Genomic DNA, 16,781 nt, shown 5'->3' with positions numbered 1-16,781 from the left:
TTTCCGGTGCAATGCTTTGGCCCAGAATCCTATCATGTTGCTTGTGTCTGTGTACACAGGCAGTTATTTATCCCTTCAGTCTTCTGTGTAATTCTTGGTTGCCTCCTGCCCCTTGTGAATCACTTGTAAATCCTGTATCAAGCCTTTTATCACCATTTTAATCCTGATTTATCTATCAAACCCCACTAATGCACGTACAGAGAGATCCGTTGTTATCGCAGCCAAAGCTCTGTGTGTTTAGAAGCCATTAGTATCCATTACATCTCCATATACGGCTCTGGGTCTCCCCTCTCATAGCGTATGTAAGATCATTTCTGGGGTAATCAGCTCCTACTACTAAAGGCCCTTAGAGTAGAACAGAGGCCATGCATGCTATTTTGAACATGCTGTTGAGGTTCACCACAGAAGTGGGGAGAGAGGGTGATTTCCCGCAGTGGAAAATGGGGGGGGGGCTGTGGAATTTGCTTTGAAAATGACCGACTGCGTCAAATGATTCTTTACTGAGTTTTGGTTGATAATTGATGATCATGTATAACCCGAATTAGCTGCATTGATGTGTTTTTATAACTGCACTTGCAATTTTGAGGATCACTGTTCGTGTAGGTTATCGCTGTTTGCCTTAGTATGCTGTCATTGATGGTTACTATGGTTATCAAGGTGGCTATTATTTCTCACACTATCCAGAGGTGTTTTAGCGAAGAGACCTCAGATGAGCTATGAGCGACATACTGTAGTTAACGTAGAGAATGTTTGCGATCAGTCCGTCACAAACTGCCAGCTGACTATTGCCACTGCGCTATAAATATCTCCTTTGATTTGTGTCAATCTGTATGATAATATATAGCTGAGGACCGTACAGAGGTTGTATTTGTGCGTACAGTACATGACGGCATGTGGGGACCGCATGCAAATAAGCCTCACATAGCTTCTCACAATATCAGTTGGTATTGTATTGGCTAATGACCTTGGGGTCTACGCACACATTCAACTTTCTACGGATGCACAATGTCATAAGGAGCCCATTTGTAAATGCACTAAAAGTACACAGATTTACGTCAAGGCGTGTGACCATAGAATTACGGACGTTGTTGGTGGGATGGAGCCGGTTCCATAAAGAGTGGTTTTGTGTGAAAGCATGATCATGATAAGCTAGTTTGATAATGAGGAGTGTCTGTTGGAGACAGGGAGCAGATGCAATGACAAATGAGAATAGTAGGCTACTGCGTCAGTCAGTATGCAGGGGATCATCACACACTGTAGGCTGAATAAACGACGCCACCAAACAAGAGCAGGTTCACCTCCCACCAGGGCCTGTGTCCCAAATGGCACCCTATTCCCTATACAGTGCACTACTTTTGACCAGGGCCCACTATGTGAGGAATAGGGTGCCATTTGGGACGCATCCAGTGTCATCAGTAACATTAGGTCACTAAATGAATTACAGAATGACAAAAAAAAAGCTTTCTTGGAGAATGTAGTATCAGTAAAATCACAGTAATATGGACAACCATGACTGATAAGTCCTTACAGGGTGCGTTATTGAATGAAAATAGATTAAAGCCTATTCACACACACACGCACACACACACACACACACACACACAGCTAAACAGTGTGCAGTAAACATGCAAAGAGCCTTCCCCTCAGTCCTTCCAGGTTGATACTTTGAACGGAACTGAAACTGCAGATTCCTCCTTCAAGGAGATCACCGCAATTGCCACTGTAGCATGACAGCATCAGTGTGATAAACTGTCTGATTCAAGGTGAGCAACTACTCCTTTATTTGAAATGCTCTGTGATTGTCCCCGTGCAAGATTTATAAGAATTCCAAGGCAGCTGCGGCTTTGAACGCAGGACCCGGCTACAGTGGTTATTTAAATCATTCATGCTCTTTCATGTAAAGACTTATCTAAAACTACATCGCTGACTGGTTCGCACTTCTCACCCCTGGAACACTCCCATCTTGAAATACCTGAAATAATCTCCGGGGACATCATTGAACAGCTGGTTGGAGGTGTAGAGAGTCATACACTTAGTGTACATTTTGTATCTCTTTATCCTAAAAACTGATCAAATGGAGGGAGTACGTGCCCCCTCAGTTTCAATTGGCATGACGTCCTGCCTCTGGCTCCCCTCCATAGCGAGATGCAAGGACTGAGTAGGCTGTGCACTGAAATATTGGACCCAATACCACACAATGTAATTGGCTTTAGTCAGAGACCATGTGGTTGGCTCCACTCATAACAGTGCTGCTGGCGTAGAGAGAGAAACACATTGCTGTCGGGTATTTTGGAGTGTGTGGCGGAGCCACTTGGACAAACTCCTGGTACAGCCTGGCCCTGCCTACAGTATGGCTGTTGTGTAATCACCATTAGAACTGTGGCTGAATCACACGGCCATGCCACACACAGCCATGCCACACACAGCCATGCCACACCTCCTGCTGCCTGGTGGGAAGCCTTCTACTGCGGCGGCCATTTTGACACAGAGGGTCGGTAATTGAGGCGGAGTGGAGTGGGTGGAGAGAAAATTTGGAACACCAGTTTGGTTGGCATGAGGATGGGTCAGAGTAGAGTACTGTGTGCCACCACGTTGCAACCTAACCCGTCACCATTCCGACAGCTTGTGACTGTAAACTCCTCATCTCTCCTCCCACAATAGGCCTATCCACAGTCATTCTCAGAACTATGGGGTGCAGCCTCAAGAAACACACACACACACACACACATGCACTGTATGTCAATCAAAAATAAGGAAGTGAATATACTACAGTATACTAACATCACCATATGTTCATCTCCTTCCAGGACTACACTTTAACCATGTACTTCCAGCAGTACTGGAGGGACAAGAGGCTGGCGTACTTAGGGATCCCACTGAACCTCACCCTGGATAACCGGGTGGCAGATTCACTCTGGGTCCCTGACACCTACTTCCTGAATGACAAGAAGTCCTTCGTCCACGGTGTGACGGTCAAGAACCGCATGATCCGCCTCCACCCGGATGGAACAGTGCTCTACGGCCTGAGGTGGGTTCCAAAGCAGTGGAATCAATGGGTTCTAGATGAATGCATCCAAGACTGATTCATTTGAAGGGATATCACAATCGTTTATTTGATTATTTTATAGTAATAAATGCTGTGTGGTATGTATGAGCTGCTAGGTTTTTTTTTATGTGTTTTTAAAGAAGTGGGGCATTCCCACTCCTCTCTTTTTTTGTCTGTTTATTGGATAGCATAGGCAGAGAGGAATAATAACGGAGAGAGTCCAAAAATAGCAGTGGACCAGATTTTTAACCATGCTGTAGTGATCTTTGTGTTCCGGAGGCAGTGGCTTAGACCACTGGACCACCTCTAGGCCACCAGCTGCTATGTTTTTGGCGAGTAAATATAATCCCTTCCCATAGGCTCAGTTTAGCTTTTCCCCTCGACATATTGGTGCAGTAGCGTGTACATTGTCATGCTTTGTTGAAATATGTATTTTCCAAATATTTGGTGAGAAGAAAACATGAAGAAAAAAATAAAATGTATAGATGATGACGCAAGCTCAGCTGTTGCTTTGTTATGATTCCCTGTTTCAATATCCATAACCATTGGTCTTTGTTGTTTGACAAGTCCTGACTTGTTCATCAGGATAATGAATATGTATAATGCATGGTTTTCTTCCAAATTGAGCCATCCAGCATGGAAATTCAATGATTTGTGCATTTTAATCACTCGCAGTGGGCTAGTTTTGAATTATACGTAGTTGTTTTATATCAATTGGATTTAATACAATGCGTCGATTCTGTTCTTTTAACATACTGTAAATCTGTTTCATGTACCCCCTCTAAAGAACACGTGTGTGTGTGTGTATGTGGGTGCATGAGCTTGACCCTGTGTACAGCTCATATAGAGTTGTGTTATTAGTTGTGTGTGGGTGGGTGCGTGTGCTTGTGTGGATAAGTGTGTGTGTTTGTGTGTGCGTGTGTGTGTGCGCACACGGTTGTGTGTGTGTGTGTGTGTGCGCGCACGTGCGTGGTTGTACTTTGTGTGTGTGTGTGTGTGTGTGCGCACACGGTTGCAGGTGCGCAGGTGGAATCATCCATCTTGTCTAATAGCTAATAGCTTCTGACGAACACACTCGTCTGGATGTAATGCATTTCTGAGATGACAGTATAGCTATGTGACCTGGCATTCTTATCCATAAAGACATATATAACGTATGTGTTTTAGATTGTGGAGCTTAAACTGTCTAGTGGTCACAGCTTCACTAACGGAGTCCAGGAATTCAGCAACTTGTGCAAACATGGTTCAATTCTGACCTCTTCAAGCCGAGGGCACGTGAGGAAGATCAATCGCTGTTGTACCGAAAATATTCAACCTCATGACCTGACCAAAAGGACAAAGTCCCTAGTGTTCATATCTATACCATTTAGCAGACGCTTTTATCCAACGCAACTTACAGTCATGCGTGCGTACATTTTCCGTATGGGTGGCCCGGGGAACGAACCTATTCTCCTGGCGCTGCAACACCCTGCTCTACCAACTGAGCCATACGGGACCACAGTCCACTTGTTATTATCCCAACTCAATCAATCACTCACCCTGAAACCCACGGTCCAACTGTAAGTGATAATGTATGGAATGGAATGCCAGAGAAGGATCTCCAGACATTACTATGTGGAATGTTCCGATGTTACATTACCTGTCCACTAAAGTAACCGAGACGTGAGTGTACAGTAATGATGAGTTCTGGTTCTGAATGTCGTCATATCTTAAGGTAATCTGGTCTACCGGGCTGAACCTAATACCAACTGAAACACTGAGTAAAGATCGAGGCACAGTTGTAGTTTCTCTTCAACAATTATAGTCTATACTGGTATGTATTCAGTTTAAGCTCTTCTTGCTTACAAGTGGGAACAGAGAGATATCCTTTCTCTCTGTGGACTTGACTGTGGTTGTTCAGGAGATCATAACGTCATGGTGAATAACATTATACTGAAATGATATGGTTTCATGCACAGATGAGATGTTAAGGTGGATCCACAGCGGGCAGTATGGATGGAGAATGTGTGTGTGGGCTCCAGTAAAGCTTAAGTTAATGTGATCCTCTTCGCCCTTGTGTGTGTGTGTTTGTTGACCTCAGGATCACAACGACGGCAGCCTGTATGATGGACCTGAGGAGGTACCCTCTGGACGAGCAGAACTGCACTCTGGAGATCGAGAGCTGTGAGTGACCCCAATACCATCAACCTCTGAAATGACAATTTCAGTATTACATTTCAGTATGTCAATATTTCAGTATAAAAATTAAATCCAGTGTAAGATTTCAGTATAGCTTTAAGGGGTGCGTACTGGTGGCAGAGAAGTCAGACGCAGGAGAGCAAAAACTGTGTTTCCAAACGGCCCAGTTTAATAACAAAAAACCCACCGGAAAACAGAACAATCAAATAATGGGTACATTACCCGACGCACACCAGGACAGCCGTGCACAAGCACTTACAACAAACAATCACCGACAAGGACATGAGGAGGAACGGAGGGTTAAATACACAACATGTAATTGATGGGATTGGAACCAGGTGTGATGGAAGACAAGACAAAACCAAAGGAAAATGAAAAGAGGATCAGCGATGGCTAGAAGGTCGGTGACTTCGACCGCCGAACGCCGCCCGAACAAGGAGAGGGACCAACTTTGGCGGAAGTCGTGACAATAACATTTGACTATTTCAGTATAAATACTATTTATAAACTCAGCAAAAAAAGAAACGGCCCTTTTTCAGGACCCTGTCTTTCAAAGATAATTTGTAAAAATTCAAGTAACTTCACAGATCTTCATTGTGAAGGGTTTAAACACTGTTTCCCATGCTTGTTCAATGAACCATAAACAGTTAATGAACTTGCACCTGTGGAATGGTCGTTAAGACACTAAAAGCTTACAGACGATAGGAAACAGTTATGAGAACTTAGGACACTGAAGAGGCCTTTCTACTGACTCTGAAAAACACCAAAAGAAAGATGCCCAGGGTCCTTGCTCATCTGCGTGAACGTGACTTAGGCATGTTGCAAGGAGGCATGAGGACTGCAGATGGGGCCAGGGCAATAAATTGTAATGTCTGTTCTGTGAGATGCCTAAGACAGCGCTACAGGGAGACAGGATGGACAACTGATCGTCCTCACAGTGGCAGACCACATGTAACAACACCTGCACAGGATCATTCCGAACACCACACCTGCGGGACAGGTACAGGATGGCAACAACAAGTGCCCGAGTTACACCAGGAAGGCCCAATCCCTCTATCAGTGCTCAGACTGTTCGCAATAGGCTGAGAGAGGCTGGACTGAGGGCTTGTAGTCCTGTTGTAAGGCAGGTCCTCAACAGACATCACCGGCAACAACGTCGCCTATGGGCACAGACCCACCGTCACTGGACCAGACAGGACTGGCAAAAGTGCTCTTCACTGACGAGTCGCGGTTTTGTCTCACCAGGGGCGATGGTCGGATTCGCGTTTATCGTCGAAGGAATGAGCGTTACACCGAGGCCTGTACTCTGGAGCAGGATCGATTTGGAGGTGTAGGGTCCGTCAGTGTCTGGGGCGATGTGTCACAGCATCATCGGACTGAGCTTGTTGTCATTGCAGGCAATCTCAACGCTGTGCGTTACAGGGAAGACATCCTCCTCCCTCATGTGGTACCTTTCCTGCAGGCTCATCCTGACATAACCCTCCAGCATGACAATGCCACCAGTCATACTGCTCATTCTGTGCTTGATTTTCTGCAAGACAGGAATGTCAGTGTTCTGCCATGGCCAGCGAAGAGCCCTGATCTCAATCCCATTGAGCATGTCTGGGACCTGTTGGATTGGAGGGTGAGGGCTAGGGCCATTCCCCCGAGAAATGTCCGGGAACTTTCAAGTGCCTTGGTGGAAGAGTGAGGTAACATTTCACAGTAAGAACTGGCAAATTTGGTGCATGAGGAGGAGATGCACTGCAGTACTTACTGCAGCTGGTGGCCACACCAGATACAGACTGTTACTTTTGATTTTGACCCCCCCCCCCCCCCCCCTTTGTTCAGAGACACATTATTCCATTTCTGTTTGTCACATGTCTGTGGAACTTGTTCAGTTTATGTCTCAGTTGTTGCATCTTATGTTCATACAAATATTTACACATGTTAAGTTTGCTGACAATTAAAGCAGTTGACAGTGAGAGGACGTTTCTTTTTTTGCTGAGTTTAGTACAAGATATACAATCACAATGGAGATTACTGTGATGTGTTAAAGGTCCAATGCAGCCGTTTTTATCTCAATATCAAATCATTTCTGGGTAACAATCACCTTACTGGATTATTTTCAATAAACATTTGAAACAAGAAACAAAAATTGACTCCCTTGGCGTGGTCGGAGTGGGGAGGGGAAAACGGATAACTGTTATTGGTAGAGATGTTTGGAACTCTCTTTCTTATTTGTCTATGATACTAATTTTCCACATGGTGATGTCACCAGGCAGGCCAAAACTCCATCCCACCAAAACAGGCTGAAATTTCAGGCGGTCTTTTCAAATAACTCCTACACTAATAACTCCTACACCCCCCCCCCCCCCCCCCCCCATCATAACAGCCTCAATCGTCGGGGCAAGGACTCTACAAGGTGTTGAAAGTATCCAGCATCCACACTGGCCCATATTTACAGTTGTGTCAAGTTGGCTGGATGTCCTTAGGGTGGTGGACCATTCTTGATACACATTGGAAACTGTCGAGCGTGAAAAACCCAGAAGCTTTGCAGTCCTTGACACAAAAAGGTGTGCCTGGCACCTACTTGCATACCCCGTTCAAAGGCACTTACATTTTTTGTCTTGCCCATTCAACCTCTGAATGGCACATATACACAATCCATGTCTTATTTGTCTCAAGGTTTAAAAATCCTTCTTTAACCTGTCTCCTCCCCTTTGTCTACACTGATTGAAGTGGATTTAACATGTAACTTCAACAATGGATCACAGCTTTCACCTGGATTCGCCAGGTCAGTCTATGTCATGGAAAGAGCAGGTGTTCTTATTGTTTTGTACACTCAGTGTACATAAAACACAGGAAAATCATGTCTTTGATGGCACTGGGCCTTTTTAGCAGTTCAATTGAGTGAGTGGAGATTTAATGATCTGTGACTTAGTTTCTTCACATGGTATCCAACTCCAGTAGGTTCATTTTAACCCTGTCTTTCTTTCTGTGGTTCAGATGGATACACGACAGATGACATTGAGTTCTACTGGAAGGGAGGAGACAATGCGGTGACGGGGGTGACACGCATTGAGCTGCCACAATTCTCCATAGTGGACTACAAGCTGGTGTCCAGAAATGTTGTCTTTTCCACAGGTAAAGCCCTTTTAAAAAAAAAAAATTAATACACATCCTTACCATGTTATTTTCCATTTTGCTTTTTACCCAACCAGTGCTCCACTATGAAACTCTTCACTGCTACTTCAGTTCTCTAGTGGCTGTATCTTCCAGTTCGGATTCAATGTTATCGGTATCCTTGACATCATTTGGTGCGTGGGTGCGTGCATGTTCGTGTATGCGGGCACATGCATGTCAGGTTGTGAGAGTTTGTATGTATATGCACTTGCTTGTATGCGAGAACTCCACACCATCCCTATCTTTTTATTTGAGTCCCTGATGGCAGCCATTAAAGTTTAGTGTCCAGTCTGGCCCCCTCTATACTCTTTCCCCTCTCCCTGGCTCCACAGTGTGGCCCCCTGTCTCCCTTCTCCCTGGCTCCTCAGTGTGGCCCCCTGTCTCCCCTCTCCCTGGCTCCTCAGTCTGGTCCTCTGTCTCCCCTCTCCCTGGCTCCTCTGAGTACCCCTGCATCATACTTCAAAGGCCTGTCTCCCTCCCCGAGCCTGGCTAAAGACCAACTTTCCTCCATGTGCTGCTGTTGCTTGCTTCACTCACACAGACTCACACAGGAGCAGTGAAGGATGGTAGGATGGCAATTACCCAGCTGTTTTCTTCAGCTCTTTAAAAGAGAGAAGCCATGGAGAAGCAGCCTGGGAAACAGGGCATCAGAAATTCATGTGGAAAATAAGGCCCAGAGCATCAATTATTCCCCTCCAAGCTCACAAGGAAACATCGCCATAATGATTTCAAGTTTCAAGGTGTAATGTCATGTACAGCTCCAGAACCAAGTGGAGAACATGTCTGTCAACGATTCCTAGACACCATCATCATTCCTATTTGTGAAATGTGAAATGCCTATCTTGAACCCAACACAGGAAATAAAAAATAAGAAAAACACAAGAAAGAAAGTAAGCATATTTTATACAGGGTCAGTCAGTTCCAGTACCATATTTACAATGTGCAGTGATGGTAGAGGTAGATATGTATAGGGGTAGATATGTATAGGGGTAAGGCATATATTATAAACAGGAGTAGTTTCAGCGTGTATGTGAGTGGGTGTGTGGGTGTGTGGAGTCATTGTAAATGTGTGAGCAAATTATGAATTGAGTGTTTGTGTGTTGGAGTGTCAGGGTGCGTGAGTGCGAATAGAGAAAGTGCGAAAATGTAAATAAATGAAATACAAAGGTCAACTCAGATTGGTTGTTTCAGATGAGTTGTTTCCACATGCTTTTTCCCCCTCTCACTTTAGCAGTGGATAAAGGGGATCTCTGTTGAACTGGTGAACGTTGTCAGAACGTTGTTGGACATCGCACCCTTACATTATGAGAGTTTTCACGGCGTGGTCGTCATGGGTGTTGTCATGGTTACCATATCACCATCACCATCCTCCTCTATTCCGTCCTCTCCTCCTCCTCCTCATCCCCCTCTTCCTCCTCCTCATAACATACGGTGTACTCTCCCACTCGCTGACAAACGTCCAGACACAGCGAGTGTGAACGCTTAGTTGCACACCTACATCCTCTGTATCACCAATCGTCTTTCAACACCTACTTTCGCCTCCCACTATCTCTCGCATAATGTTACCATTCTTAAAGGGACAGTTCCCTTCCATGACAATCACCTTTATTTAACCAGGTAGGCAAGTTGAGAACAAGTTCTTATTTACAATTGCGAGCTGGCCAAGATAAAGCAAAGCAGCTCGACACATACAACAACACAGAGTTACACATGGAGTAAAACAAACATACAGTCAATAATACAGTAGAAAAATAAGTCTATATACAATGTGAGCAAATGAGGTGAGATAAGGGAGGTAAAGGCAAAAAAAGGCCATGGTGGCAAAGTAAATACAATATAGCAAGTAAAACACTGTAATGGTAGATTTGCAGTGGAAGAATGTGCAAAGTAGAAATAAAAATAATGGGGTGCATAGGAGCAAAATAAATAAATAAAATAAAAACAGTAGGGAAAGAGGTAGTTGTTTGGGCTAAATTATAGGTGGGCTATGTACAGGTGCAGTAATCTGTGAGCTGCTCTGACAGCTGGTGCTTAAAGCTAGTGAGGGAGATAAGTGTTTCCAGTTTCAGAGATTTTTGTAGTTCGTTCCAGTCATTGGCAGCAGAGAACTGGAAGGAGAGGCGGCCAAAGAAATAATTGGTTTTGGGGGTGACCAGAGAGATAAACCTGCTGGAGCGCGTGCTACAGGTGGGTGATGCTATGGTGACCAGCGAGCTGAGATAAGGGGGGACTTTTCCTAGCAGGGTCTTGTAGATGACATGGAGCCAGTGGGTTTGGCGACGAGTATGAAGCGAGGGCCAGCCAACGAGAGCGTACAGGTCGCAATGGTGGGTAGTATATGGGGCTTTGGTGACAAAACGGATGGCACTGTGATAGACTGCATCCAATTTGTTGAGTAGGGTATTGGAGGCTATTTTGTAAATGACATCGTCGAAGTCGAGGATTGGTAGGATGGTCAGTTTTACAAGGGTATGTTTGGCAGCATGAGTGAAGGATGCTTTGTTTGCGAAATAGGAAGCAAATTCTAGATTTAACTTTAGATGTTTGATGTGGGTCTGGAAGGAGAGTTTACAGTCTAACCAGACACCTAGGTATTTGTAGTTGTCCACATATTCCACAAGTCAGAGCCGTCCAGAGTAGTGATGTTGGACAGGCGGGCAGGTGCAGGCAGCGATCGGTTGAAGAGCATGCATTTAGTTTTACTTGTATTTAAGAGCAATTGGAGGCCACGGAGGGAGAGTTGAATGGTATTGAAGCTTGCCTGGAGGGTTGTTAACACAATGTCCAAAGAAGGGCCAGAAGTATACAGAATGGTGTCGTCTGCGTCGAGGTGGATCAGAGACTCACCAGCAGCAAGAGCGACATCATTGATGTATACAGAGAAGAGAGTCTGTCCAAGAATTGAACCCTGTGGCACCCCCACGAATGTGCCTCGTCTCACGTATAGAGTACATGGACAGCAATCCATGGATCCAGATAGTTTCTGATCCGAGAGTTTTGATTGGTTTGTTTAGGAATTTTTGTGTGCAAATCAATGGGAGTTTTATGATCTATGTCAGCGTGATTTAAATCCCATGCTTACATAAATAGCCACGGTAATGTGTGGTCTGGAGGATATTTTTTAGGTCAACTTGTCGTAGTAGCAGTGGAAGGACTTCCTCCTTTCGCTTAGAGGTGTACAACTGACACCCTTGAGTTCTGCATTGCTTCTGGTACTCGTTTGTCCTTGGCTCTTAATGGATCAATAAGTGTCATTGATTGGCTGAGGAGTCCACACACTTGGATACCCAGATGTTAATTCATCTCTGATTAACAAGGCAAGGCATGGACGAAAACCAGCAGACCCTTGAGGACCAGAGTCATGCGTCACTGGTTTAATGCTATACAGAGAGGAATGCACTATATGCACTATACATTCAACTCAAATGGTAATTTATGACGACAGATATGTGATGAATCATAAAGTGTGTTTTTCATGAGCCAGTTCAGAGAAGAAATACATACATTACCAAATGCCTAACATATCAATCTCCAAGACTTTTATACATGCATAAATTATAAAATAATATATGCCGATTGAAAGTGCAACATTTTCTTTCATCACAGTTAGTATTGAAATATTTTATTATTTGCCTCGCATTCATCGCCAACGTGTGTCAAATTGTTGTGAAGTATGGTTCAAGGATGCTTGTTTCCATGGTGATAAATCCAACCCATGCTGCCATTGCCATAGAAACAAAAACAAAAACACGAGGTGTTCCATAATGCTCCTCGAACCAAGAAGTTGTTCATTCTGTTCAACCTCTCAACATCCTGTTTCCATAGGTGCCTACCCACGACTGTCTTTGAGCTTCAAGCTAAAGAGGAACATTGGCTACTTTATCCTGCAGACCTACATGCCCTCCATCCTGATCACCATCTTGTCCTGGGTCTCCTTCTGGATCAATTACGATGCCTCGGCTGCAAGAGTGGCATTAGGTAGGTGTACAAGCACCATATGTTACACATTGCACAATATTAACAAGTATCTGAATACCGTTTCCCTATTATTGTGACTGATCCCAACATCCCACTAGTTATACATTCTTAGAAAAAAAGGGCTATCTAGAACTAAAAAGGGTTATTCGGCTGTCCCCACAGGATAACCCTTTGAATAACCCTTTTTGGTTCCAGATAGAACCCTTTTGCATTCCATATAGAACCCTTTCCACAGATGGTTCTACATGAACCCAAAAGGGTTCTACCTGGAACCAAAAAGGGTTCTTCTACCTGGAACCAAAAAGGGGACAACCGAAGAACGCTTTTGGAACCCTTTTGTAGGGCCACACATACAGTCTAGTCCATGAGATAATTATACTCTAATTCAATTTTGATGGTCTACTCTGTATTACTGAATGGACAGATTCTCCTGCACTCTCTCATGAACATAAAGCAGAGAATTGGGAGGTCTTTGCAAAGGCATGCAATATCCGGTGGCTTGCTAATAAGGAGTCCACCAGAGAAAAACATTAACTCCCTCAGTGATATATCGTTATGGGATTTCCTTTGCCACCCAGAAGGGTGCTTTGTGGCGGCTGCATGCCGGTAAGAGCAGCAATCAAGATATCAATGCAGTGGGAAAACAATTGAATTGTTTGAAGGTAAAATTGATTAGGGAGCCGTGTTACAGTGAATTCCAAATCCAGACGACCCACTTGGCCCTAATCTTGTTCCAGCACATTTTCTTCACTCTCTCGTGGAGTACCTTTAAACAATAACTCTGAGCAAAATAAATAAAACTCCCCGTTCAGTATGTACATTTTAGCAGCCTCTCTTATCCTGAGCAATTTTAAAGTAATGAGTGCATACATTTTCATTGAATTGAACCCACAACCCTGAGCGTTGCAAGCATCGTGCTGTACCAGCTGAGCCACACAGGACCTACAGTGTGTTCAGTGTAGCTCACCTTCTGCATGCGTTCAGTGGTGTACAGGATGCAAGGTGCAGGGAAAGCAGGGTACAATAACCTGGGCCTGTACATGCAGTGTTCAGCGATGTAACACTCCGGAAGTTTGTTCAGAGTACCAGAGCTGTTCCATGTACTGGCGCTGTTTCAAGTACTGTATTCCTTTGGTTAAATGTCCTCCATAGTTGCTAAGGCTCTGCGATCATACTTCCTCACTTTTAGACTAGAGTATCTTCTGACACCTTAGAGACACTTAAGTGTGGACCAAATCTCATTTCTTGATAACCTCGTAACCCCCCAATTTCAGAGAACAGACGATGGGGATAATGTATCGATAATGCCGTTAGCAAGCAGAGTGCTACAGGATCTGAAGTCATTTGCACGATGCTTTAGTGGCTCCTTCCTGATGATTATGCAGCAGAAATAGAGTAGGGAGTCTGTCTGAAACATACAATTAGATAGACATTAAAGGAGCAGTCTGGGATTGGTGGATCATTTTTTGAACTTTTAAATGAGTGATAAATACAGTGCCTTGCGAAAGTATTCGGCCCCCTTGAACTTTGCGACCTTTTGCCACATTTCAGGCTTCAAACATAAAGATATAAAACTGTATTTTTTTTGTGAAGAATCAACAACAAGTGGGACACAATCATGAAGTGGAATGACATTTATTGGATATTTCAAACTTTTTTAACAAATCAAAAACTGAAAAATTGGGCGTGCAAAATTATTCATTTCTTAAAGATATCCATAAAAAGTGTCGTTTTAAGTTTGCCACAAGCCACCTGGGAGACACACCAAACGTGGAAGAAGGTGCTCTGGTCAGATGAAACCAAAATTGAACTTTTTGGCAACAATGCAAAACGTTATGTTTGGCGTAAAAGCAACACAGCTGAACACACCATCCCCACTGTCAAACATGGTGGTGGCAGCATCATGGTTTGGGCCTGCTTTTCTTCAGCACGGACAGGGAAGATGGTTAAAATTGATGGGAAGATGGATGGAGCCAAATACAGGACCATTCTGGAAGAAAACCTGATGGAGTCTGCAAAAGACCTGAGACTGGGACGGAGATTTGTCTTCCAACAAGACAATGATCCAAAACATAAAGCAAAATCTACAATGGAATGGTTCAAAAATAAACATATCCAGGTGTTAGAATGGACAAGTCAAAGTCCAGACCTGAATCCAATCGAGAATCTGTGGAAAGAACTGAAAACTGCTGTTCACAAATGCTCTCCATCCAACCTCACTGAGCTCGAGCTGTTTTGCAAGGAGGAATGGGAAAAAAATGTCAGTCTCTCGATGTGCAAAACTGATAGAGACATACCCCAAGCGACTTACAGCTGTAATCGCAGCAAAAGGTGGCGCTACAAAGTATTAACTTAAGGGGGCTGAATAATTTTGCACGCCCAATTTTTCAGTTTTTGATTTGTTAAAAAAGTTTGAAATATCCAATAAATGTCGTTCCACTTGATGATTGTGTCCCACTTGTTGTTGATTCTTCACAAAAAAATACAGTTTTATATCTTTATGTTTGAAGCCTGAAATGTGGCAAAAGGTCGCAAAGTTCAAGGGGGCCGAATACTTTCGCAAGGCACTGTATACATGTATATATACCCATTGATTCTTATAAATGCCTCATGAGCTTAGTTTTAACTGTCATACCCCATCAGAAACCAATGTATTAGCTTGTTCTATGCCATAGTTTGTAAACAATGGAATGGTAAACATACACTGTGTAGCCTAAAAACATGGCTGCAACTATCATTTTGGCATCATCTATGGTCAGTCCTTAGCACCAAAGTGACTTACAGTCATGCGTGCATACTTTTTACATATGGGTGGCCTTGGGAATTTAACCCACAACGCTGGCGGTGCAAGCGCTATGCTCTACCAACTGAGCCATACAGGATCACATACTGTAGGCTCTATAACACAGTATAGGCTCTATACCACAGTAATTACCAGTAGACTAATGCAAATAGTTAATTGTTAAGTAGCAGACCAGTATGTTAGCAGATGTGGAGTACTTACTACTTTCTCATTTTTGGGAGGTACTATTTCAAATCAAATGTATTTATATAGCCCTTCGTACATCAGCTGATATCTCAAAGTGCTGTACAGAAACCCAGCCTAAATCCCCCAAACAGCAAGCAATGCAGGTGTAGAAGCACGGTGGCTAGGAAAAACTCCCTAGAAAGGCCAAAACCTAGGAAGAAACCTAGAAAGGAACCAGGCTATGTGGGGTGGCCAGTCCTCTTCTGGCTGTGCCGGGTGGAGATTATAACAGAACATGGCCAAGATGTTCAAATGTTCATAAATGACCAGCATGATCCAATAATAATAAGGCAGAACAGTTGAAACTGGAGCAGCAGCACGGCCAGGTGGACTGGGGACAGCAAGGAGTCATCATGTCAGGCAGTCCTGAGGCATGGTCCTAGGGCTCAAGTCCTCAGAGAGAGAGAAAGAAAGAAAGAGAGAAAGGGAGAATTAGAGAGAGCACACTTAAATTCACACAGGACACCGAATAGGACAGGAGAAGTACTCCAGATATAACAAACTGACCCTAGCCCCCCGACACATAAACTACTGCAGCATAAATACTGGAGGCTGAGACAGGAGGACACCCCCGGACAGGGCCAAACAGGAAGGATATAACCCCACCCACTTTGCCAAAGCACAGCCCCCACACCACTAGAGGGATATCTTCAACCACCAATTTACCATCCTGAGACAAGGCCGAGTATAGCCCACAAAGATCTCCACCACGGCACAACTCAAGGGGGGGGGCCAACCCAGACAGGAAGATCACATCAGTGACTCAACCCACTCAAGTGACGCACCCCTCCCAGGGACGGTATGAAAGAGCCCCAGTAAGCCAGTGACTCAGCCCCTGTAATAGGGTTAGAGGTAGAGAATCCCAGTGAAAAGAGGGGAACCGGCCAGGCAGAGACAGCAAGGGCGGTTCGTTGCTCCAGAGCCTTTCCGTTCACCTTCCGACTCCTGGGCCAGACTATTTAAATGCATAATACCTACACACCTTTTGGGAGGTACTATTCAAATGCATAATACCTACACACCTTTTGGGAAGTACTATTTAAATGCATAATACCTACACACCTTTTGGGAAGTACTATTTAAATGCATAATACCTACACACCTTTTGGGAAGTACTATTTAAATGCATAATACCTACACACCTTTTGGGAAGTACTATTTAATGCATAATACCTACACACCTTTTGGGAAGTACTATTTAAATGCATAATACCTACACACCTTTTGGGAGCCTGACATTTTTCCTTTGAAAGTGGCTAGAGAGAGAGAGAGAGAGATAGAGAAGCTCCATAAAAATATATTTATCCCCAGAGAGTCCGGTCTCCTGATGAAAAAGAAGGGAGGCCCACGGGCACATGGCCCTGTGATTAAATTGTCAGGTCGGTG

General features: G+C 44.1%; 1 protein-coding gene across 4 annotated transcripts in view; it reads left to right on the top strand.

Annotated features, from left to right (window-relative positions):
* LOC110495827 (gamma-aminobutyric acid receptor subunit beta-3) overlaps positions 1-16,781 on the top strand; it is a 53,006-nt gene that overhangs the window by 30,526 nt on the left and 5,699 nt on the right. For all 4 annotated transcript variants that reach the window (XM_021571288.2, XM_021571289.2, XM_021571290.2 and 1 more), the window contains 4 exons: positions 2,808-3,028; positions 5,127-5,209; positions 8,213-8,350; positions 12,215-12,367. In XM_021571288.2, coding sequence (XP_021426963.1) covers positions 2,808-3,028; positions 5,127-5,209; positions 8,213-8,350; positions 12,215-12,367 — 595 coding nt within the window. The remainder of the gene's footprint in view (positions 1-2,807; positions 3,029-5,126; positions 5,210-8,212; positions 8,351-12,214; positions 12,368-16,781) is intronic.

This window comes from Oncorhynchus mykiss, chromosome 18 (genome assembly GCF_013265735.2).
Source record: "Oncorhynchus mykiss isolate Arlee chromosome 18, USDA_OmykA_1.1, whole genome shotgun sequence".
NCBI lineage: Eukaryota > Metazoa > Chordata > Actinopteri > Salmoniformes > Salmonidae > Oncorhynchus > Oncorhynchus mykiss.
The sequence above is the reverse complement of the archived record's forward strand: the minus strand, read 5'-3'. Positions and strand labels throughout refer to the sequence as shown.